Source organism: Stegodyphus dumicola, chromosome 11 (genome assembly GCF_044657685.1).
Source record: "Stegodyphus dumicola isolate Sdum_Otavi_A_Nest chromosome 11, ASM4465768v1".
Lineage (NCBI taxonomy): Eukaryota > Metazoa > Arthropoda > Arachnida > Araneae > Eresidae > Stegodyphus > Stegodyphus dumicola.
Window position 1 is genome coordinate 135,944,662 of NC_140778.1, and position 26,872 is coordinate 135,971,533.

The window sequence follows — 26,872 nt, forward strand, 5'->3', positions numbered from 1 at the left end:
GGCGTTTAAGTAACACAAACTCGTATATCTTAGATAACGAGGATAGGAGGCTGATAGGTCTATAATTTTGAGGGTTAGAAAGGCTTTGGCCTGGTTTTGGAATAGGCACAATAAGTGCTTGTTTCCAGCTTTGAGGAAAATAGCAATGCTGTATCATAAAATTTATAAGCATTACTAAGAAAAATAGATAATGGGTGGGTAAATTTTTAATCATACGATTAGAAATAGAGTCCATACCAGGGGCTTTTTTGGGTTTGAGCTTGGTAATGTATTCACTTACCTCGCTCATGGATGTATATTGTATTTCTCTCGCAAAAGGCGAGGAGAGGAAACGTTCAACATCCTGTGGGAAAGAACTTGCGCTGTTCGCAAAAATTCCTTCATTATGTGGTGTAAATTGAGTTTGAAGAGAATCCGCAATTAATTCGGATTTCTCAGCGTCTGTGTGAGCCACCACTCCGTCCGTAGCTAAGGACGGAATGTTAGATTTGTGGGTGCGTAGGCGGGCTGATGCGCGCCAAAGACTGTTATCATTGGTCGTTAGGGACTGAATGTAATTCGTCTATTGTGATTGGAAGAAATGGTCACATGATGCCTTGATCTCATTTTGGAGAGCACGGAGTTGAATTTTTAAACCTGGATTTCTATTTCTTTGCCAAAGTCTCCGTACTTTATTCTTTTCTTTAATTTTGAGTTTAATTTCTTGAGGTAATTTACGAAAATTGGGTCTGAGGGTGGGTTTTGATACTTCCTTATAAGTATCTGTTAAAATGGTCGTTAAGTGATCAACTGCCGAGTCTATATCATGGCTGGATTTAATTTCAAGGGAGGGCAAACTTTTACTTTTAAGTTTGAAACTAAAATTGTCCCAGTTTGTAGAGACGAGTGCCGGAGAATTTTGATTAAAGATAGTACAATTAAGGTCTATGATTACGGGGTTGTGATCTGAGGATAAACAGTTTTCCACAGTCACGTGATATCCAAAAGGGATGTTTCGAAAGAGTGCCAAATCGATGAATGAAGGGGCACCCCGTGAACCATATCTAGTAGGGGAATCCGGCGCAATAACTTTAATTTGGGCGCACTGAGCCCATTTTAGAAGGCCACGACCAGCAGGGTTTGATCTATGGCAACGCCAATGCTGGTGGTGACAATTTAAATCACCAGCTATGATTAGATTGTTGGAAAAGGTGAGCAATTTGTTAAAATCAACCACAGGTAAATTTCCACCTGGTGGAAGATAGGCAGAGATCATTACAAGGGAGGGCGAATTTTGAATGAAAATTTCGATGATTGTTGCCTCGAGTTTACTCATACTCGGAGTGTCAATTCTTTTGTGTGGTATTGAATTTTTAATATAGACACATGTGCCACCATGATAAACATCACGAGTATTAGAAGCTTGTCTGTCATTTTTATATAATGCATAATTTGCAAGCTTGGGAGCTCTCCCTGGCTGGAGTTTGGTCTCTTGGACAAAAATAATGTCAAAATCTTTCTCTTCCACATAGTCTCGAAACTCATGGAATTTGGATAGAATGCCATTTGCATTCCAGGTGCATAGTTTTAAGTTTTTCAATCCTTTCAAAGTATTGAATTTTACTGACTGGGGATATCAGAGAATTGGAGAGTAATATAACTCTCAAAGATATAGTAAGCCGCGTCAGCACCAGATGGAGCCTCTCTGAGCTGCGGTAAGGCGTTTTTGAATGCCAAAAGAAGTCTGCTCTGGTCAATACCAGGTTGGTTTGAGATTTGAATAATTGCCAATAGGATTTCGGTGCAATTTAGCGTCGAATTAGCTCCTAAGGGGACCGATAAATTTGGAAGAATTTGGGGTGCAGCTTGTTGCATACCCGTAAGGGCAGCAGAGTATGATACTCCAGGGCGAGTATTATTTGCACTGGGAGTGTGTGCAGCCGGCAGAACTGGAAATGTATTATGTTGTAGGTTAAATTTGTTAGTGTTGTCAACGGTCTGACTGGGTTTGGTGCTTGGCCTTGGAGGTTGTCTGTTTTTGGAGCCTGGGAACTTCGGGCAGGAACGCCAGTTAGCAGCATGGTTTCCCGAACAATTTGCACATTTGTTCGGTTCTTCAAATGGTTTAGTACATTCTTTGGCTTGATGCGGCCCAGCGCATCTGACGCATCGTCTTGGTAATGTGCAGACTTCAGATGAATGAAAGAATCCCTGACAACGCCAGCATTGGGAGGGACCTTTCTGACCTTTGAAGTGTTCCATGGATACCTCAGTTCCAAGGAGCTCGGTTATGGAATAGATTTCTTCAGCTTTGAGGCTGTTGAAGATTTGTAGATAAAAGAGAGGCATTGGCATTTTTGTCTTCCATTTCTTAAGTTGAGAGATCTTGTGGATTTTGAAGCCAAGCACTTCAACCGCAGTCTGCACAACGTTGAGCGGTGTATTTGAGGGTAATCCCCTAATTACCACTTTAAGTGGTCTATCTGATTTGAGTGTGTGAGATTTGAATTCAATATTATTGTCTGTGAGGAATCTAACAACTGTTCTATAGTCTGTTTCGTTAGTAGTTGTGAGTTTTAGAAAATCAACGTTTTGTTTGGAAAGAACAGTTGGTGCGTGTCGGCGAAGCTGATTGAGGAGAAAGAACCAATCAGCTCGCGGTTTTATGAAAATTGGAGGTGGTGCTTGAATTTTTGGTGTTTGAGTGACAGCCGGCTGCTGCGTCAAGTGTTCAGTGTTATCAGAGTTTATGTTTGTGAAAGAATTGGATGTTGTGATGGTTTCATTACTATTAGTGTTGGGAAGTGTTTTTTTGGCAATTAAATGTTTTGGAGGAACTACAAATCCTTCGTTATCAGTTGGTCTGGTTCGTTTTTTAGAGTCAGTTTTAGGATTTTCTTTTGGAGGATTTTGATTGGCTGAGGATGAGGGTGGATTTGTATTTTGAATTTTAGGGTTAGAATTTTGAGTGTTGGAGTCCGAATCAGGGGTTTTAGAGGTCTTTTTACATTCTTTGAAGAATTCCTCTTCAGTGGCAGGGAGGGTGAATAAATTTATGCCGAGTTTAGAACATAGGGTATGTAGGGAAAATAAAACTTTCTCACCCTCATCCTGTAACTGTTTGATCATCTGGTCCTTATTCGGAGTGTCCGTTCGCTGTAATCGCTGGATGTCGAAAATGAGGTCTGTGTGCCGATTCTTTAGAGAGTAAATCTGGATCGCGCTCTTGGATAGCTCTAGCGCTGAAGGAGAGGCAGGTGGAGTAGTTGTAGATATATCCATTTCAGTTTGAATCATCAAAGGTGGTGGAGAAGAAGGTTGATTGCCCGCTGGCGGCGCCGTATTTAGGATACTATTCGCTTTGACATTACGGAGCTCAGAGCTCGTACGTCCATCGCTGTTAGCAGCCATCATTTCAATGATAATCACACTCTAATATATTACCCAGCGCAATGAGCAAAATTCAAAATACTCCTACCACTCCGAGCCAATCAACATCCAGGAAACCCTCAACTGAAAACCAATCATATGCAAGCGTCACAGACAATATCAAAGAAAAGGAAATAAATACGAAATCCCAGAAAATTCGAATCATTCGAAGATTTTCAAAATTTCATCCAGGAACTCTACCAAATTTATACGAAATTTAGAAATGTTAAAGAAAACCAATCCAAACTAAAACTGGCCATGGAGGCCATACGGCTATTCGAAAACCATAATTATGAATAACGTCAACAATAATATTAATATAAATAATCAGCACATCAATTACGCAAAATTCACTGCATTCAACAGTAACGGAATTAAAAGACAACTTACAGAAGTAAAAGATTATCTACAGAAAAATAGCATTGATATACTAATGATCTCAGAAACCCATCTGCAACCTGCAATCAAGTTCAAAATCCCTAATTATGATATTTTTCGTATCGACCGAACCCACAACAGAGGCGGAGGAACCCTCATCGCCACAAAACGATATCTAAATTGCTACCCGTTCAATTTGCCCTCTCTCTCCAGCATGGAAGCTACAGCTTGTATCTTAAATAGTAAAAATACCGAATTTCTATTAATTTCTGCATACAAACCACCCAATAACTTCATCAGTACCAATGACCTAGATATCATCTTCAATCTCGGATACCCAACAATAATAGCAGGAGACCTTAACTGCAAATTGGCATTCAAAAACCAACAATAATAACGGCATCATCTTAAATAATTATATCCTCAACAGCAACGCTGAAATTTACGCCCCTGAAGACCCCACGTACATCCCTACCACACTTTTCGGCCAACCCGATGTTCTTGACGTCGTCATTACTTACAATATACAGCAAACACCTAATATCCAAGTTGCAAACTGCCTCTCATCTGATCATCTACCTATGGAATTTACATTATACGGACTCAGGCATGGCCTCCCACCCCTAAGAACCAAGATAAATTGGAATAACTTCACCTACCTCCTCAATCAGCACATCCAAGCTACCACCAGCCTAGGTTCAGGCCCAGAAATTGACGCGGCAATAGATCATCTTAATAAACATATAAATCAAGCCATCAATCACTCCAAATCTGCTAGCAAAGATACCCCAGCAACGTTACCTCCTTATATTCTTCGGAAAATCACTGAGAAAAATCACCTCAGAAAAATAGCACAAAGAACCCAGGATCATAGAGACAAAAGAAAATTCAACAGAGCCCAGAAAGAACTCAGGAAATTGCTTAAAGACCACAACGACAAAGCTTGGAATGACTTTGTATCCAGCTTAAATAATACTGATCATTCTGTCTGGAAGATTGCAAAGGCATTAAAAAATAAAAATTACACAATAGGCCCAATCAAAAGAAATAATACCACTATCTCGAAACCCGAAGAACTTGCAGAAATTTTCGCCAATGACTTTCAATCTCAATTCTCTAACAGCGCATACCCATGCAGTAATGATATTAACGTAATTAATCATGTGAATCAATTCATCTCTGAAAACCGCAATAGCCCCAACCTCCCTACCAATCCTCGTGAAATACGAAATATCATAAAAAGTCTCAACATCAAAAAAGCAGCAGGTCATGATCAAATCAGTAATAAAGCCATTAAAAACCTACCTAAAAAAGCGATCATCCTTTTATGTAACATATACAATGCTTGCCTCAGAAAGAACTACTTCCCAAACTGCTGGAAACACGCCATTATCTTCATTCTTAAGAAGCCTGGAAAAGATCCATCTAATACAGCAAATTATAGACCCATATCTCTTCTCCCTTCCATAGGAAAAATTTTTGAACGGATCATCATAAAAAGAATTAAAGACCATCTCAATCAAAACAACATCATCAAAAATCACCAATTCGGTTTCCGTACTGGATACTCAACTGTACATCAAATAACCAGGCTAGTGGAATATATCGGCGAAAGTTTCATTAAAAAGGAAACCGTAGCCGGTATATTCCTCGACATTGAAAAGGCTTTTGATAAAGTCTGGCTGGACGGACTCATTATCAAATTAATAAATTATCAATTTCCACCCAGCCTCATAGTGCTCATCTCAAATTTTCTGAAAACCAGATCCTATCAAGTTAAAGTAAAGAATTCCTTATCAGCCATTCATTACCCCACTGCGGGACTAGCTCAAGGTTCTATAATTTCTCCCACCCTCTTTAATATCTATATCAATGATATACCAACTGACCCAAGTATACAAATCTACAGCTACGCTGATGACACAGCTATTCTAAGCAAATCCTTAAATCCCAAAAAAGCAAAAAATAATCTACAAAAGCATCTCAACATAGTCTCACAATATTTCAAAGCCTGGAAAATTAAAATAAATGAAAGCAAATCCACCCTCATCTACTTCAGAAAGAATAACCTCCGACGACAACTTGAAAACATCATTATCAACAACCAAACCATCCCTCAAGCAAAAGAAGTAAAATACTTAGGAGTATTCCTTGACAACAAACTCACCTTCCGGAAGCACATGCTCTATACAAGAAATCAAGCCTTTAAGGCATTTAACGCAATTATTGCACTAACAGGCAGGAATTCTCATCTCAGCCTAAACACAAAAAGAATCATCTATATTCAAGCAATCCGACCTATCTTATTATACGCATCACCCGCTTGGGCAGCCACAGCAAAATCTAATAGAGAACTCCTTCAAACTCTCCAAAATAAAATGCTCCGAATTATATCTAACGCTCCATGGTTTATCAGAAACAATACTATCCACAGAGACCTAAAAATATTGCCACTCAATAGCGAAATAATCAAAAATAGCCACAACTTTTTCTTAAATTGCAGCAAACATCCAGACTCCACAATAACCAACCTTCTTAACTACGACGCAACTCTGATTCAGCGACATAACAGACCACGCACCATCTTTCATAACGAAAGATGGTAAATGTACATATGTATATATTTTATTTTATTCTCCATATTTAATCAAGTTTCTATTATATTTCGATGCGATTCCTTTACCAGAAGGACTAAAAATTAAGGACTGGCAAATCGCATTTGTGTATTGTATCATGTGATCTTCTCAACGAATCAGAGTTAGCGCTCGCTTTAAAATATCCAGAGCATCACCTATCATTTCAGTCTGCACTCAAGATTCACAAAGGAAAGACGTACGGAGCGCAGCTCCAATCTCATGCCATTTTAATCATCATAATGCTTATCAACTTAAAATGCCATCTACTTATGCCATATCTTCCCGATAAGAAAAATGCCATCTACTAAATGCCATATCTACCAGATACGGAAAGACCATTTACTAAAGTTTTCTCCACGATTCAAAAAATGCCATTTCTGCAGTACAGGTGCCATACTTTTCTTTCTCAGCACTAAGGAGGTGCTTTGCTCCATTTGAAACGTTTGTTTCAGGAAGTATTTACATCTAGGCTCCCTAATAAGGGTATTTTGGCCTGGTAAAAGTCCTTCTCAGGACTGTATACCAGTCAAAAGGCTAAGGATACGGATACGGACGAGGCGGTCAGCTGTGTGATTACTCTCCTAAACATACTTAATCCATTTGTACATACTCATTCCGTTTATCTTTTCTTCCATAATCAAGAATAAAAAAACCTGATACTTTGAATCGTGAGTTTGATTTCTGTTTGATGATAAGACGTCACCCTCACAGAAGTTTTCAAATCCTCCAAAACAAGGCACCGGGTTTTAAGCTTGGCTAATATCTCGAACGGTAAAGGAACCTCATGTGGATGGCAAACTGGTTACATTTCAGCCTCCCCATGTTCTTAGTAAGAAAGCTAAGATTTATTTTCATTTGTAACGCCATTTCGTTTTACCAAACCAAACGTTTAAAACTGAGACTGACTTTTTCTCACTTAGGTTTTTAGAAAAGTTTTATTTTTCTTAAACGTTTGCCCATTTTATCCTTTGCTCATTTTAAATTTATGTTACTTTCTTATATTAGGGGACCCGGAAAGTAATATCGCTTTCTTACATTAAATTCAAACGAATACATATTTAACAAGTTTTTATTTTTAATCAATAATATAATCGTCCTCGTTATCAATAACCTTTTGCCGTCTAATGTGCAGATTTTCAATCCCGGACCGATCAAAATCAATTGGTTTTTGAGTAAAATATCTCTAGAGGACATTTTGGACATCTTTCAAATTTTTTGCCACTAAGAAAATGTTGTAGGGATCCGAAAAAATGGAAATCCAGTGCTGCGATACCGGCCGAGTATGTTGGGTGAGAATGACAGTACCTCCCACCCCAATTCATTCATTTTTCCAGTGTTCGTCTTGCATTGTCGTGTTGCGGAATGAAGCTTTTTCTGTTGACAATTGATATTTTTCGATTAAAGATTGGTTCACTCCATCCAATTGTTCACAATAAAGGTCTGCATTAACAGTTTGTCCAGGCTTCAGCAATTCAAAATGAACAATTCCGCGAATACTACGTCAGACACCCAGAAGCGCCTTTTCGGGATGTAAACCCTTTGTAACTCCTATTAAAACTGCCTTTTGAGTTTTGGATTATCATACAGGACTTATTTTTTTGTCTCTACTAATCAAACGATCAAAAAACGGTTCTGTGCGGTGCCGTTGAAGCAATACGTTGCATGTGATGGATAGGTTGGCTTTGTTCTTTTCGGACAGATTATGGGGGACTCAAACACCTGCTTTGCTTATTTTTCCATTCTGCTTTAAATGTTCTTGGTGGTGGTGGTGTATTTAATTATGGCAAAGCACACTAGGGCTATCTGCCTAAGAGGAGGGATGCCTTTCGTGGAGGACTTTCTAAGGGAAACTGGCTCGTATACACGTTACACATGGGGAAAACCACGAAAACACCCATGCAGCCAGCCCGTTCGCGGGATTCGAACCTCGGACCGAACTACCAGTGTTCAGCGACATTACCGCTCGGCCGCTGGTGGGCTTAAATGTTCTTGGATGGTCGACCAAGGTTGGTTAAGAGTGTTTGACATGGATTTGCTTCCACTTCTGCCCTTAGCATGTTGTTGCCGACATGCGCAGAAACGACATTACTTTCCGGTCCCCCTAGTATTTATTTATTTTGGCCTTTTAAGACTAATACAATGGTAACTCACAACTAATACATTGGTAACAGAATAGTAACTTTTCCCCCTTTTTATTACACTAATGCGAATGAAAAGCAGATTAGTTAATGAGTTCGTTTCTTTAATTTTAATTTTATTTACTAAAAAGCATATTTTTTTTAACATGCCTTTAGCCAAAATGTCCAACAATGTTACTGTAAAAGATTAAGGGGTTTAACATTTTTGGTTTATAATTAATTCCCTGTAAATTTGGAGTGATATTTGTATCTAGAGTTTGTAATTTTATTATTATTTATTTTTTATTTTTATTTTAATTCAGTAATGTGCTTTTAATTTTTGTTCCTCTCGAGCTCTTAATTCTCCTTGGGGTGCATTCTTGCCTGTTTGAGAATGAGTAGTAACACATTCTGTAAAGAAAAAAAAGTAAAGGTGTATTTGAGTAGGGTATTATTATAAATAAATAATAATACCCCACTCAAATATTAGTCAAGAAGGACATTTTTAGAACTCCTAAATTGTTATTGCTTAATGTTTTAAATAATTACCTGCTCATGAGTCTGGAACACTAAAGGATGAGTAATTATTACAGGTCTTAATGTTTTTTTTTATTTTTTTTTTTATTTTTTTTTTTATTTTACGGAAAATTACTTTTATTTATTTTATTTATTTTGCTCAATCTTGATAACCATTTGTTTCCTTAATAAATATTTTCCAATTAAAATTATTCTTTCAAATTTCCAGCGTAGTGCAATCTTTAATTTGAAAAATTAAATGTTTCAGTCTCATCTGCTTAAGCTGTAGCTGCTTAGGCTGTTGCTCATCTGCTTAAGCTGTTGCTGCTTAAGCTGTTTGATGGCTTAAGCTGTTTCAGTCTCATCTGCTTAAGTCTCACCTGCTTAAGATGTTATTGCATGAATTCAAAATTTTAATTACTTTGACGAATAGTGATTATAGTAATATATTGCGATTATTTTTTTTAATTTTTTTTTTAAAGATGTTATTAAACAAGTATCGCATACCTTTACATTCTGAAAAATCCACCTTCCATCCAGTCTCTCTCGAACACCAGTTGAAATCGAAACCCAGATATTTGAATCCTGGCTCGCAAATGATCTCCACTTCATCATCCCATATGTAGAAATCCCCCGTTTTCTCCCCTATGACTGATCCATGAGGAATGGGAGGAGGGAAACTACAGTATTCGTTCAAAGCTGAAAATAGCATAGAATTATCACTAGGTAGTCTTCTTTGATCGTTCTGCATCGTTCAGTAATAAAATTTAAATTCAATAAAATTTCAATATTTACATTAAACTAAAATCTTTACTCCTATTACTAGTGCGGGATAAAAATAAAATACATCTCCTAACTGCTTGGAGCTGGGAGACTGACCTAAGCTTAGTTAGGTCAATAAGAACATAACTTCAAAAGTAAATTAATTCAATTCACCAAGGTAATCAAGGTAAAATAACACGCCGAACAAATATTAATTTAGAAGTCTATGATGTTGCGTCGCCCCAACTGGTCAGCAACAGTAGTAGTGACTGCTATAAACTGCAAATTATACAAACTCGTAAGAAGGGTTTAAATCCCTTTTTATTCCACTTTAGAAATCACAGTTGCGTTCACTTGACGCTCACAAACTATGCCAACCCGTCGGTTAAACAAAATAGAAAAGTACAACTAAAAATAAATGACAGGATGAATAAATAACGAAGTCACTATCTACGAGGCTCTATAATCGTAACTAACTTAACCTCGTTCTAAGATACAGCTGAGATTCAGCAAACTTACTGTTTAAGAAGTTGAAAGATTCAACGAACTGCCGAAATAGGCACACAGGCCGAAACGCACAGTTCTTAAATTTTCTACCTAGCAACCTTCACGCTCGTGATTCAAGAAGCACACTTACAATCTCGTTTCCCTTCTATTTAACTCAATTTACTTCTGCTAAAATTTGAATACTCTGCGCGTTCTACTAAGATTTACATACTCTGGCATTGGCAATTCTAGGGGAAAGTAAAGGCTTGACAGGAAAGATAGCTTAAAATAAATGTTAGTTAAAATAAATATAAATCCTACAAGTCAAATGACAAAAATCAGAGTTAGATTTGTAAATTTTCGCAGGACTAGTTTCGATGGTTTTACGGAACCATTAGCCTCAGCTGCCAAAGCGCAAAGAATCCAGATAAGATAATAGTGATAAGATAAGAATGGCTGGACTGCTACTGGTATCATCTATTGATGAAACAGACTAAAACATATTTTTCCTTAAAGGCTGAAGGCAAAGATGGATTGAAATTACAGTCGTTAACTAACAACAGAAAGATTTTTTTGTATTGTTGGTCCGAAAATTACACTTTCCATTTTTCTGCAGCCAAAATTATTTAAAAAACATCTTCCATTCTGGAATTAGATTTTCTAGAGGCGTTTTACATTAAAAAAAATCTACCCTAGCAGTCGAGTGTTCTGTTCTAATTAACGTTCCTAATTTCAATCCATCTTTACTTTCAGCCTTTAAGGAAATTATATTTTAGTTTTCTTGTTTCATCAATAGATGGCGCCAGTAGCTTAACTCCTGTACAGCCGTTCTTAGCTTATCATTATCTATCTTGTCTTGTTTATTTGCGCTTTGCCGCTAAGGATAATGGTTCGGTAAGACCATCGAAATCAGTCCTGTGAAAATTTGCAAATATAACAGTGAATTTTGTTGTTTGCTTTCTAAATCAATTTATCAACTCAAAAACATGAAAGTAAAGCGTAATAAATCTTCTTAAGTGCCTTGGTATAATAATCAAAACATATATTTTAATAAAAATGAAAATTGAATTTTATATAAATGTGCTATCTCTCATAATTACCTATTTTATTCCAGCCTCTAATAGAATTCCTAAAATATATATATCAAATTATCAAAACATACTTATTCGGAAAGTCTAACCACTAACTGATTTTTTCAAATACATTAATACACGACATCACCACAAAACATTTTTACTATTTTATCGGCACTCTTTAATAACTAAAATTCTCTAAGGAAGATGGTAATTTTTACGTGCTGTTTAAAGCATAATATTCTATTTAACTCCGAATTTCTGAAAAATCTAACGATTCAAATAAATGGAGTGATGAATGTAGAACAATAAATAAAAATAACATTACACTAATTCACATTTTAAGCTCCTTCCTTATTTCTAAATTAATATAAGCCAAGGTATTGAGACATTGTTCTTTCGAAGCAGAAGACATGCAAAATGAGCAGTGCTCTCGCCGGGACTCGAAACACGTATGTCTCGAATACGCGTCGAGCGTGCTGACCGCTACACCACGAAGGTATGCTATGAAGGCGGAAGATATACCTTATAAAGGCAGCTGGGATAACTATTATTTCTCAATACAAATATAAAAAATCATTATTTTTAAGTTAGTTTACGACATTACAGTTAACAGAATTATTTTTCTCTTAAATAGTTAAAACATTTAGGCGCAATAATTTTATGGTTAAATACTTTTTCTTTGATTATAACACACTACGATATAAAAAATATATATATACAAAATTCAACTCAGGTCTGCCGGGTGTGTGTGATTATAGTCCAATTCTATCTCACAGTTAAACGCAGTAAAAGGTGTTATAGCCCTTCCCCTGGAAAAGACTCCGAACAACCTCTCTCTGTACAAAAGCGATTCATGGTCCAAATAGGTTCTGTTTTGATTATTGAGCGAAATTTTTTTCACAGCCTTCCCAGGCCGCAGCTGTATTCTAAACTATTTGGAAGGACATTATTGTGACGCATTTTTCATTCCTCAAGACATTATTCAAATTATTGAATTGAAAATTTACTTTTCAAGAATGAATAATCACTCTTTTAGTTCTATTGATTGTCTTAGTTACAGTCGTAGCATGAAATCCGTTATTTCTAACTTTATTTTAAAATTTATATATAATATCCGCTGTTACATGCTGATGCCATTCCGATGGTTGATAGCATTAGCAGTTTATTTAGAAAGTTACATCACATGATTTTTTTTTCATCATTCTTGTCTTAACAGAGGATAAACAGTTTGTTTCGTAACCAGTTACAATTTCAAAACTTTATAGAACCCGCAATTTTTATAAAGAAAATTTCAACTAATAGACTTCAAAAAGCCGAAGAAATCGAACAATTATTGAAAATTCAGCAAATAACCAAAAATTATGTTTAAAACTTGCTAAACTGGAAATTTAAAAAGAATCTAATTCAAAGTTTTAACAAACCGCTTCACTATTGTATTATCGTTCATATACAGTTTGTATGCAGAGATTGAGCTTGATAGCTCATTAAGAAATATTTGAAAAATCCGCGACAACCGTAGCAAAATGCACTATTAGTAAGCTAAATAAAAGCTGATAAACACAATTAGAGGATTCGATCATCTACCGCAGCTGTCATTGCCATAGCTATGTGGTAAACCGGAAGTACAATATGACCCTGAAGTGAATATTCTACAGTAAAAGAGTATAACAGGCAATTTATTGCGATATTGCGCCACAGATTAATTTAAAAATTTCCGAATTTAGTTTTCTCTACATTCCTGAAACGGTACACTTATGGCAAATACTACTACAATAGCTTTATAAGCAGTTAACATTCGTACGACTTAAAACTAAATAATTAGAAATATTAATATTTATACATAACAATTAGCAAAAATAATTTCACAAAGAAGGAAGAACACTTACGACGACAGAGTGGTCTTGGTGCACTCCAGTTACCAGTGGGCAAACAAACGAGAGTATCTATCCCAACTAATTCAAAACCTTCTTTACAGGAATACTTCAAAACATCTCTGACGAAACAACAATTTCCCTCCCTTGCACCATCGACTGATACTCCAGGATCAGGACAAGGCTTCTTCTCTGTCAGAAGTAAAAATGTTATTGATCGGCATTTCAAAAATCAACTTAAACTGTGTTCTACATACGTATGCAAATCAAGGAAATGCGCATTCAACAGAAGAACAGTATTACAAGATCTTAATATTTATTGAGCTCTAAAGCTTTTATAAGGAACATGGAATTTCACACAACGGCAGTCAGCTTATGAAAAATACGGCTTCTTGGAGACTTTCCAAATGATATACGAAACTAAACTACCTTAAATGTTAATATCTAACTCCGCCAATACACCTCGTCTAATAACACCGACGCAGGAGAAAATCTTTTATATATATATAAGCGGCTAAAGTGTGTGCCGCCGATAGTTTATTGTTGCCACTCGGAAAAATGAGCACGGAAATTAACGTTTCCGCTGTTTGTTAACTAATATCTCGGCCGATTAAATTCGTTCGAAAATGAGAAGGGTATCGATGGATTCGGAGAATTTTTTGGAATCCGAGGATACGCGTCTCGAATTTAAACTCGGCGCCGTTCCGTAGATATTCGAGAAAAAAGAATTTGGCACGTAGCCAAATTTCTGTAATAGGGAAAACCCAAGAAAGAAAGTGGAAAAATGTAGAGAAAAAGTACGGGAAAATTAGTTTTTAATTAATATCTCGGCTAATTAAAGTACTCAAGAAGACGCGAATGGTCAAAATGGCGTGCCACGGACTTGCGGAATCCAACGGTGTGCTTCGCTAAGGCCGGAAGCGAGACCTTTCGGAGGAGATGATGTTACGTCACCCCATATATATATGGGGCTTAAGTGTCTGTTTGTCGCCGATAGTTTATTGGTTGCTTGCGTAACTGTACTAGCCAATGGAGTGAAGTTGCCACGTCACAGGGTTGCCGTTTCAATTGAGACGTAGACAATTCCCTGTAAAACTTGCCTTTGCTATGACCATCCATAAATCTCAGGGCCAAACGCTTAAGCGTGTTGGCATTTTTTTACTTGAGCCTGTACTTGGACACGGTAAACTTTATGTTGCCTGTTCAAGAGTTCGTGAAAGAACGGACATAAAATTAAAAATAATTGATGGTACTCTGCAAGGCGAGCTTAAAAGTGATGGAAAGATCTACACAAGAAATGTTGTGTACAAAGAGATCTTTGACATGTGAATTAACATTTCATTATTTAAATCACCTTTACTGATTGAGCAAGCGGTGGGCTGTTGAGAAATGTACCTCCAGTTGTTTCTTTCATTGCACTCTACTTTAAGCAATTAAGCAAGTAGAAGGGGGAAACCCCGTGGGGCAGCAAGCAAAGTGGAGTCCTCGCCGTCTGCCGTGGGTAATTCAGTTTAAATTAGCAGACACCTTTGCACAAATCATTTTAATTACAATTTATAATATCTAGAACATCGGTCATTTCGTATGACCGCCGGGCTTTCTAGTTTAAAATAAACCATTTTCATTAGCTCGCGAGCCTAATATCCCGCGCCCTGTGTAATAACAGAAATTTAACCCCGCAGCTTGTAGGAAGAGCAGAAACAAGCTTTAAATTCGTTTTAAACTAATAAAATATAAAATTTTACGTGACAGAGATCGCCTAAATTTTGGCTCAAGCCCTTTGCATCCCTGAACAATTACGGCTAGCAAATGTAAAGTAAATGCAAACGACACGTTTTCGTATAGCGTCTACATTTACTTGAACTGACTGAAACTGAAACAGTAGAAAAATTGCCAACAATAGCTAACGCAAACACTCCCTTATACGGAATAACTTTTAGCTTAAATATATAAAGTAATTAGCATCTTGGTGCAAATAAATTAGGTAATGAAAGGCGAGGAAATTTTAAGTGATTGTACAGGCAAAAATAATGAGATAACTAGCCAATAAATGTAAATTCCTAGAGCCATCATCACTAGATTTTACAGAATCGAATACGATCTTAATGACCTTTAACCTTTCAGCACCCGCGTATGCGCACAATTTACGACAAATTCAGTTTTTAATACACATTTTTCGCATATCGAAGCTGAGACGTGTGTAGGTCATTTCTATTAATCCATACTGGCTCAACACCGGACGTATCTGAAGACTCATAACTTGCACCTTCACGAGATTTATTTATCTCAATTACGAACTTTTTAACGTTAGGGTAGAAAAAGATAAGCCATTTTCGCACGAATTCAACACAGGATGGGTTTTCAAAACCCGGGTGCCTGCATACAAGTGTTTTCTAACACCTGAGTCTCTTCTATTAATCCTTTCTACTCTTCCCCACATCATGGAATGCGGCAACAGGAAATCATTTGACTTTTTTTTTTTTTTTTTAATCTGGGCTTTTATGCTACATAGCAGCTTTTTCATAAAATTTACGATACGCGCGTGCTCGTGTTTTAAAATTCGGAAAGTATTTTTTCTCAAATATTTTGTAATTTTGTGTTATTAATTGCCGTGTATTATTTTAATTTGAATACATTTGGCTCTGTAAATTTTATATCGGTTCTCATGGCAAAAAAATATGTGCAACCATCTGATTTTGCTCGGATTCTTCAAGAATTATCTGATGAAGTAAAGGAAACCTTTGGATGGGAGAACAATAGCGATTTCCATTCCTTATTTTATTTTATTTCTATTTTTTAGAATAAATAAAAATATTAAATCTACTTTAAAGTGCTTTTTTGTAACCAGTAAGAAGTAAATTTCCTTGCAGAAGCAAGTAATGCTAAACTTACTTTTTTTCCTACCAAAGTGTTTTCCTTTTTTATTGTCTATACTTGTCTTGGATGAATATTAATTAAAATTAGCTTCGATTTTAAAATATAATTATTAAATAATAAATTAAAAAATTTCTATAATGAAATACGTCATTGCGTTTCCATCTCACTAACAGAAGAACTTAAAAATAATTTACTTATACAGTAAGACCCCGCTTAACGCTGTTTCGTTTAGCGCTGTTTCGGTTTAGCGCTCTTTTATTTCAACCCGGGGATTCCCCGAAATATTATGCAGCGATAGGTTTCAAATACATATCCGAAAGAGTGTACTTGTATTTCTTGTTTGGTGCGGTATTGTACAGACATATTTTGAAGGGGAAAATGTGGAAGATGTCGAAGAAATAATTCAAGAAGCAGCGGCTAGTCTTTCTAATGATGAGCTCAAGGAGTTAACTGAACAAGAAGAAAACAAAAATGTTGACAGCAATGATTCAGAAGAAGAGCAAAAAGAACTTTCGATGGCGTTTGTAAAAAGGAGTTTGTCTACCATAACTGAAATAATGGATCAATTCATTGAAAATGATCCGAATTTTGACAGGAGCTCAAAAGTAAGGCGTGGTGTTAGAGATGCTCTATTCGTTTATGAAGAACTTTTAAGAGAACAACACAAAAGAAAAAGGCAAACAACATTAGATGCTTTTGTCACAAAAAGGCAGAACACTGAAAACGCGGAAGGCTAACTAAATATGACTGACTGAGAATTTTATTTGTTTTTTTTAAGAATATTCGTTTTGTTATTTATATTTTGTTTTTATTTTTGCAAGAAATAATAATGTGGTATTAATTTGGGCTTTAAGAAATAAATGTTTGGTTTTATTTTTATTAAAAAAACATACTTTTTAAATTTAATACCTAACCAATTTCCTAGCCATCTTCCCCTAACCCCAATATTTACATGTAAAGATAGCCTCGTTTAGCGCTGTTTCGCATTACGCTCTACTTTGATGGAACGTATCCCCCGCGTTAAGTGGGATCTTACTGTATTTGAACGTGATATTTGTATTTTGCAATAATAAGATTAATATTTTATTTCTTATTGATTATGAATTGATTATGAATATTCACTCATTTCTGTCATTTTTCGTGCCCAAAACGGTAAAATAACGGATGTCGTAAAAAAAAACGTCGCGCGCGTGCTCATGTAAAATTGCAAAGCGCGTGCACATAGCTAGTTCTGTGCATAAACAGTTTACTTAAGCTCATCTAAATCCTCCCGACACGACACGCTCTGTTTATTTTGAAACTCGACACGACACGCTTTGTTTATTTAGAAGCTCGACACGACACGCTCTGTTATACACGACACGCTCTGTTTATGTAGAAGGTCGACACGACACGCTCTGTTTATTTAGAAGCTCGAAACACGAGAAACCAGCAATCCCGCCGCCGAAATTTGAAATACACTATTTTCACTCATCTATTCCAATATAATTTCCACTTGGCATGGAATTTATCTGAAAATTTATTATTTAGAATCTTCTCTCTGTCTTAAACTCAAGCAGTCGTCACTGCTAGATGATTTTCTCAGAGGCTGTCACCATAGCAGAGGTAATGATACTGCATTGGATTCCCAGGTTCGGAGTGCCTCTTTAGTCACATTCCAATCAAAGAAGAAATTTTGCCTCCCCTGTAATTAAAGAACTCTATAAGCTACTGGGCATTGAGAAGACCGAAACGACACCTTTACGTCACCAGTCAGACGATATGGTAGAGAGGTTTCATCCAACCATCTTTAATGACATCTCGTTGGTGGTTTCCAGAAACCAGCAGAGCTGGGACAAGAAGTTATCTCTATATTTTCTGGCTTATCGCAGTGCTGTCCACGAGACTACAGGCTATTCCCCATCTCAGATGCTCTTCGGTCGTGACCTTCGTTTGCCTTGTGATCTCTTGCTGGGTCGCCCTCCGGATGCGCCTTCATCGCCCGAGGAGTACATGCAAGATCTTCAGGCACGTTTTGAAGTGAATGCACAATTTTGCCTGAAAGCGAGTCAACCTGGCAACGGAGAAGGTGAAGACCTGATACCGCACGAGAGCTACAGGACATCGATTCAATGAAGGAGAAAAGGTATAGTTGTGGAATCTGATTCGACGGAAGGGACTCTTTCATACACCTTGGTATGGTCCTTATACAGTCCTAAGGAGGCTGAACGATGTCGTTGTTTGGATCCTCAAGTCTTCGAGTTTTAAGCCGAAAGTCGTTCATTACGACAGGTTAGCTACTTACTATGGTCATGGTACGTAGAGCAGATAATGTAAGTAGTATAAGACCATGGTCCTATTTGTTTCTAACTTTGTGAATTTGTGTACGCATTTATTGATTTAGTATTTGATTTGTTGTTGTAGGATACGGCTTTATTGGAAGGATCAATCCAAGTATCTAAAACAGCCCAAGTATCACACAAAAACAATGATGTATAATAAAAGAGAACAAACATTTAAAATAAGAACCAGAACAAATTCACATGGAAGCAATAGTAAAAAGTTCAAAATTTAAACAACAAGGAAAGGAACATAAGAGATGCAGTTTTTGAATTTAATTTGTTTTAAATTACTTACTGCAATTATTGCTTCTGTTATTGTGTTGTAATGTTTATTATTGTATTGATGCCTTAGCTGTAAATATGGCTTCCTGTTCAGGGATTGTAATGCCCCGTACGTGCAGTCCTAGGGAAGGCGGCAATGTTACGAATTTTGTACAGTACAAAGTCTGTAATCCGGACGTTCATTATCCAGAATGATCTATAATGCAGACCTCAAAGCCACAAACCCACAAACGTTTTTTTGGTATGCTTTAAGCATGCGCGTTAATGCGCGTTTAAATATGCGTTGGGAGGATGTGTCTTGGCATAATTTATGGCCAGCTGTCATATTTCATTGTGAGGACGATGAAGATGATAGCCGCGAGTTTGAAGGTTTTCGGACATCGCAAACTAAAGGTGAAATTTTCCAGTTATTGGATTTTGTAAAGAAATGTGGAGAATCGGTAATAAATGAAGATGATATAACAGAAGTTTTTCATTGCGACGACAATGCCCCAATCATCAATCAATTAACAGACGGCGAAATTTGTAGTATGGTTCTAGATCCAGAAAATACCGTTTCCGATAGGTGGAACTTTGTAACTGAACAAGAAATTATGCCTGTTTATAGAATTAAAGAGAAAGTATTAGCACAAAAATGAAGCAACTTAAACAACTTACATTGAAAGAAATGTTTAATAAAGTAAACAAATAAATATTAAGCTTTTTTTTCTTTTCTTTTCTTTTCCTTTTTTTTTTTTTTTTTTTTTGTAAATTTTGATACCCTTTATATCATAATTGCTCTTTATTTCTTAAATTACGGTTTCATATTTTTAATTGTATAATTTCTGCATGCCGTCTTACAAGATTTAAATTGATGATCTATAATCCGGAAATACCTCTAATCCGGAGTCGTCAAAGACCCGACGAGTCCGGATTACGGAATTTGTACTGTACTTAGATAGGTAAGTTTAGCAGAACTATAGGTAAAAGTTTTGTATTTTTTCGTGTAATGTAGCGCGAGATAAATTTTAACAGAAAACTATGTCGGAAAAATAACAATACATGGGACAAGTGCAAATAAAATTGAGTAAATGGGTATCTCGGTAATGTGGCGACATATGGCCAAGCTGACGTCGTTTTTGGCGACTTTGTGTCGAGAAATTGCCAAAAGGCGCCAAATTGGACGGCCATTTGTGTGACATTTTATTCATGTCCCTGTATCACCGTAATATGTATTGTAACTGAATAAATGTAAGTGACCACTATATTAACTGTAACCGTTATTTTACCCTGGTACCTGCTTTCCAGTAATTTCCAGAAGCAGAAAGTACTAGAAATGTCTCGCGGCCGGTTGAAAACTATTTAAGGCCGAAGAAAGAGCATCTGCGGTTAGTTGCTTAACAATTGTTGTTGCGAGTTGTTTAGTTCCGCGTGAACTAAGATATCCGAGTTAGCTTCTTTTTAGATGCGCTTTGCGTTGCGTTGTGTTTAACGTTTTTAGTAGTTTTAAGTATAACTATTGTGTGATACTATGAATGCATGTACGAATTTTTCTGTGGAATATTTCACAGTTCTGAAGTATTTCTTTTGATAAAAATAAATTTTTATTAACCTATCGTCGGACTTGTACGTAGAATCTGTTACGAACCCGTGCGCACGCAACAATAACTTCGACGCAATACTAACAAAACGAAACTGAGCCTGGCTATATAGCACTTGATTTCGATACGGAAATTCATTGGCTGTTGCCAATTATCTCGACAGCTATTTATTTTTCTGGAGTACGCACGAGCACTGTTCCCTTCAAGGATGCCGACAGCACAGTCCAGTCGAGCCGGCAAAATGTTTCCGTTTGTAGAAAGAATGGTATATATGCCGTAGACATCCGGAGAAACATATTCGAAAAGACATTGCTTCAGTCAGCTTACCAGATGACTCCCTCAACTAGCGGGAATAATATACAGGCTTAGATTTTTAAATCTGCTATGAAGCTTCTCCACGGCAGCACCTGGCGTTTATTCCGGTATATGTTACAGTTACTTAACAGTCTCTTATCTATCTTTTACCTCTTTCTGTTACCTATCTGTCTTTTAAACTCCCTTCCTTACTCTTAATTTTCATAACCTTCTTGTCTGAACGAATATGTAGGACATGAACCAAAAGAGGACAGTAGTGTTTAGCTTAAAGTATAATTTAGTAGGACAAAAATAATGATCACACGCTGATCAGAATTTTGTTAGAATCTGGAAGATAAGCATGAGGTAAACACTCCTATATTAAATATGATAAATGCTTTATTATATCAAATTAATTTAAACTTTCTTACCTTTGCAACTCGGAGTTAGATTGCTCCAGTGAGTGTCATTCGTCTTCACATCCAATTCGCATGTCAAAACATTTGATGTATCGTTTTCTAACTCGAATCCTGTATCACATGAATAGGTTGCTGTTGATCCGATTACCCTCCTGCCATCCTCGCCTGTTTTCACCGTATAGTTGCCATTAGAGATAGACGGAGGCTCTTCACATTCCATCTCTGATCAATCCCAGGGAACAAAGAAATGTGTAGTATGAGAAACTATAATGTTTTTTCCAGTACGTACCTTAAACATTACAGAAACATACTTAAAAATGCATTTCTTCACCGGTATAGTTCATTGAAAAGCCTAAATCTCTGTAACTCCGAAGACATAATCAAGTGGCTTAGAGTTACTATTCAAATATTTCAAAATATTTTTTTTTTCTTTTTTGGACAGTATAGTTAACATTCGCGATATTATGATGGAAAGTTTCAGTAGCAGGTGAAAGTCTAAAACTGTTCAGTTTCACCTTGAAAATTAACACCCCATTACTTTGACTCAAAGAGAATACCGCAAGATGTTCCGAAATAGCCGAGTGCTCCAACTAACTTGTTGAATTTAGGGTTTCAACCGTTTTGTTGGAGCACTGAATTCAACTATTCAGCTACAAGTAATGGCTTTCTTAATTATATGCTGAAACCATTTCAAGGTGGTTTCAACCCCCGCATTACTCAAGAACTATTAGACCTACAAACTTGCAATTTTGTATATCCTTTGAACACCTAGAATCCTAAATTATAGAACCTCTTATACTTACGGAATTATTCAGGTCTGAAAAGTGTTATTTTTATAACTCACTGACTGACTGACTGATCAAAAACCTAGACCACTTCTAAATGTCTTAGATACTTGAAATTTGGCATCAAGGTAGATCATTAGATCGGATGTACCTGAAGGAATTGTTTTAAGCCTCATTTATGAAGGTCTCTGCAAGGAACAGTCTCTGAACGATGGGCAGCCCAGATTCTTTTAAGAATTCAAAAGCAGAAAAATGGTGTTTGCTATGAACAGTATTTCGCAGTTTTACAGTGCGAGCCAGAGACATGTTACAATCTTCTACAGTGAATCGTAACTGGTGATGGTCCTATATTTCGATCTCGTGGGAATCATTGGAGTGCAAGAAACCTGGTGAAGCTCTGCGAATAAAGGAAAAGTTTCAGCAGTCAACAAACCCGATAACGGTAACCATTCTGGGACTGTAAAGGAATCTTCCTTTGTAGTCTTTAAAGAAGAGCGAAAATCAGTAATCAGATATTAATGCAATTAAAGAGAAAAGTCATCGTTTTCTAAACACTCGAATTTATTTTCTCCATGATAACCTTCCTGCAAATTTAGCTGTCATTTCTAAAGGAAAGTACGAAAATACGGGTAGAATCATTTTAATCGTCCCCCCTTTCTGTCCAAATTTAGCTTTAAGAGATTATTACCTAATCTCGAAATTAAAATATGATTTCCTGCCTGTATATTCCTGCGTACCACTATGTACACAAAAAGTTCATGCTCGTTGTCATGAAATTTTTGAACTAAATGATTTAAGTACATAACGTAAAAAGGCGATATAAACATTGCAAAAAAAAAAAAAAAAAAAAAGTAATAAAGAATGCAGTAGATGAAGCATTTTCTTTTATACAAAGCAATTAAGAAAAAAAATCGTGTAATTTTAATTTAAAATATATATTTATGGTTGTAAGTTTCTCTATATAAATATAAATTCTTACCGCCTACGACCATTTGCAGGAGAACTGTGACCACACAGATCTCAAGCACCAGCTGATGCATACGATGCGACATTATATCTCTATCTAAAACAAAATTTCGAAAGTGTAAACATTTTGGAAATATGTATTTATTATTGCACTATAAATAATCTTTTATAGTGAAACACACATTTTATAAACCAAAAATAAAAAATATTAGTACAGCTCCAGTTATCCGAACTCTGACTATCCGAATCGCTGATTATCCGAATCGCTTTCAGAATTTCAGAATTTTTCAGAATCAGCTGAAGAAGAGAAAGGAAAGGAGAAAAAGAAGCTCAAGAAAAGGAAACAGAAGAGGCAGGAGAAGATGAGGATGACGTGTCACTTGAAGAATTAAGGAACATTCTTTTAAAAATTCCTGGATGTTTAGAAGTTAGTACTGAGGATACAGCAGGGAATGGATGGTGTGTGATACGTCAGACCCTGGGTTTCAAATTCTAAATGATGATGAACTTATTGAAAGTGTGAGAGAAGATGACTTCAATGTCGATATTGAAGCAGTCACGAGACCATCAGCTAGTGCAGGGTTTGCCGGCCTTGAAACTGCGTTGAAGCAATGACTTTCATCACTTTTTAGTACTGTACAGTACACTGTATAACATGTACCGTAAAAGTGTTGCCTTTTCATTTTAATTAATCAAAACCTCTTTTTCGTTAAAAAAGTAATTTTTTTCTCCCATTTTCAACATATAGTATTTAATTAAAGTGTACATAGACCCTTTCTTTGGAAAAAAATCCAGTTATCTGAATGAGGCCCGGTTTCACTTGATTCGAATAATTGGAGTTCTACTGTACTTGATTTGAAACAAAATTACATATTTTATTTTATGAGGATTGGAAAGTTACTATTAGTATCATAAGCCATGGTAAGAAAGAAACTGGTTTGTTTGTTTTGTTCCTGAAAAATAACAGTATTGAAAAATGGTACGGATTACTCGGAAAAATTTTAATAACGAATGCAACTGGCACACTTATTTTCCATTAGCCATTGGCGATTATATCTAATACAGAAAACAAGATCTTTTTAAAATTTAATTACGATACAGATATATGTATGAATTACGCTACAGATACGATGAATTACGATTTTCTTGAGGCAAAATCTTGGAAGTTAAACCATCAAAAGTAAAGAATCACATTGAAACAGAAAGATAAAAACTCTTGAGGAGCTGTCACCATATAGTGTGTAAAAATACAATGTTCTAAGGAATCATGAAAATTGTGTCTAGTACTACTATTACAGTTTTTAATGAAATAGATTCATTAATTTACAGGCTTTTAAAAATGTGACTGTCATCAGAATGTTAACCCTATACAGAGGAGTGGATTTTTTACGACCACCTGCCTAACAGACTTATTGTATTGCATTGAAACAAACGACATGTTTCCTTCCCCCTCTTCTTACACCGTGTTTCATCTAGCCCAGCCTGTTCGTTTGAGTACCTGCTCTTCGCTTTCTAATATCTACCCACGAACTAAAAGCTTAAAAACAGAAAGGCTGAAATGGTATGATTTTTGATGTTTTCGTCAACAGCACCCGCAGAAGAGGGGGGAAAGCCTGAAATGGCAAGATTTTTGTAGCCACCTTCTGAAAAGCAGACTGGGAAAGCCCGAGATGGGATATCACACCTATGAGAGCACCAAAAATTCGCATTTCCACAGGCACAACATCAGTATCATTGTGTCATATCAGTATAATTGTCACATCAGTATCAGTATCACAACGGTATCATTGTCACCACAAGAAGTCGCATAAAGGGTTTTTTTTGGGTGGGGGGCATGTTTATTTTTATCTTGAAAATTAGCATAAAAAAGTGCAATTTGTAAACGTTTAAAATTATTAAATTTTTATAATTTTCAAATGTTTCCAATATTAGATCTACTGTTCATTAATACGAGACTCAATTAAGTGACAGAAAAACTGAACTTTGGTCATGTTTGCAGTAATCGCTGGAAGAAATCAAGCTGTTAACAGGAATACTTAAAGTATAAATAAGGCCACGGTGAAGAAATAAGAATAAGGACAGATTTTTAACATAAATAAAAACAGGCTAATTAAAATAAACCTTACGATCTAAAAACTGTGTTAAACTATTCTTGGGAAACATAAACTAGAACGAGACGCAGCAACCTGAACCTAAACTGAACCTATGTCCGGTAATCTGACAAAGAGCGCAAGAAGATAATACCCTTTTATTAAAACCCAGTAATTTAACAGAAGGTGCTTCTTGTCCTTATAAGTTAGTTGATAACAGCGGCATCATTCTGTCTATGGCACTGCTTTAATCTTGCAAAAAATGCTGTCATGCCGGTGTAGGTCTGAGTCAACTTATGCGCTAGATATTTCTGCATAGCCTTTGGCTAACATACTTAGATTTAATTCAAATTTGAGTTCCTTATGTTTGAGTTTAGGACATAAATGTTGGCTGGATTCGTAATCACTAGGCGTACCTTCTGTTCAACTATTTGATTTCTTAATGAAAGTAACTTTTAGACTCTTCTTAAGCTTTTGCTTAATTAACTAGACATAGCAATAAGTCGGCTATGTGTATTCAAGAGTATAGACTTACTGTATGTTATAAAAAAGAGTGAGACTCTACAAGCGTTTCAGTATATCTAAGAAAACTTGTCAGAGTTGCAGTAAAAATTTATTTTTGCATGCCAGTCTAAAAATTTATTTGCTCAGTCTGTAGCGTAAACTAAACTAAGCCTTTCTATTCTAAAGATAATAAAAAGTTATTATTATTTTAAAAGTTAACTTATAATAACAAAAGAATAGTATCGCACATTCACTGGACATTGACACATTAATTAAAAGCATTTGCTGATCAAAAAGCAAGAAATGTGAAGATTGAATTACGCTGAAAAATTATTCTACATTGGAAAAAGGTCGAAGATAGAAAGAGAATATTACTTAATTTTCATTATTTATTATTTATTATTATTGTTAACTTTTAGTTAAAGTACTTTAACTAAAGCTACTTTAACTAACAGCAAAGTATTATAAAATCTGGAAAGGATTTGAATAAATATGCAGTAAAATACAATAAATTATTGTATTTCTTTTTTAACTTTTCATTAGTATTATCAAACGCCACATTTCAGTTTTTACAGCGCTTTTATTCCATTTCACTGTGGAGAAGTACATAACTTTGAAAGCTATACAAATTCGCTATATATGTAACAATATATGCGAAATGCATTACATAAGTATATATAATTTTTGTTTTCGAAATAAAATAATTATAGGGAATAAATAATACGATACTGTGAACCTGTTATACAAAATACAATTTTAAATTCAGCCCCGTTTCGAAAGCACACATATCACAACCTGGGAGGGAGAAAGAGCACTATTCTGTGGAACTCAGTTTGAAAAACTACTCACTGAGATTAAATTAAATACAAATGCATACAATTTCCTAAAATCCTTCTGAGTTATTATCATAATTTGTTAAAAAGTATAGCTTAACTAAAATCGCAATAATTTGGATCTTTGATATCTGCATCGATTTGCTTATTATACTGACGTTACTTGAATTTGTGACGTTATTAGAATATTATATTGACCTTACTTGTAGAATAAATATTATGCAGATTGAATGCTGTACTGGAAGGTATCGAACGTTACAAACGAAATAAAAGTGAAACTCACCGGTATTTGGAATTTTTGATTTTCTTCAAATATATGTGTTCCTCTTCTGTTTGATAAAAGGAACACTGCCAGTAGCAAGGAGCAGCAAGCTTTTAATATTATTTAAAACTTATCGGGTGAGAAGTTCTTTTTCTTAAGTAGGAGGTCAAGAGATGAGATATGCGCAATAACATCATTCAACACTTCAGGAAAATATTTGCCGCCGATCGTCTGATAGTCTGGGAATCAAAGGAAGCAAACGTACAGCGAAATTTTACTTTCACATTGACTCTTAAATACTAAGTTTGATTAGGCTATGCTACGTGAATTTGAAGTTTTTAATGAATGCAAAATTTTAAACCTGTGCTTGGTGAAATACCCAATTAGAAGGTAGGTTTTAAAAATACAT

General features: G+C 35.9%; 1 protein-coding gene across 1 annotated transcript in view; it reads right to left on the bottom strand.

The window, feature by feature from the left end:
* Positions 1-26,606, bottom strand: part of LOC118186143 (complement C2-like) — a 179,423-nt gene extending 152,817 nt beyond the window's left edge. The window contains exons 1-5 of the mRNA XM_085827237.1: positions 26,485-26,606; positions 22,788-22,871; positions 21,036-21,245; positions 13,266-13,442; positions 9,563-9,754 (exon numbers count right to left, since the gene is read on the bottom strand). Coding sequence (XP_085683363.1) covers positions 9,563-9,754; positions 13,266-13,442; positions 21,036-21,245; positions 22,788-22,860 — 652 coding nt within the window. The 5' untranslated portion in view covers positions 22,861-22,871; positions 26,485-26,606. The remainder of the gene's footprint in view (positions 1-9,562; positions 9,755-13,265; positions 13,443-21,035; positions 21,246-22,787; positions 22,872-26,484) is intronic.
* Between the last annotated feature and the right edge of the window lie 266 nt (positions 26,607-26,872).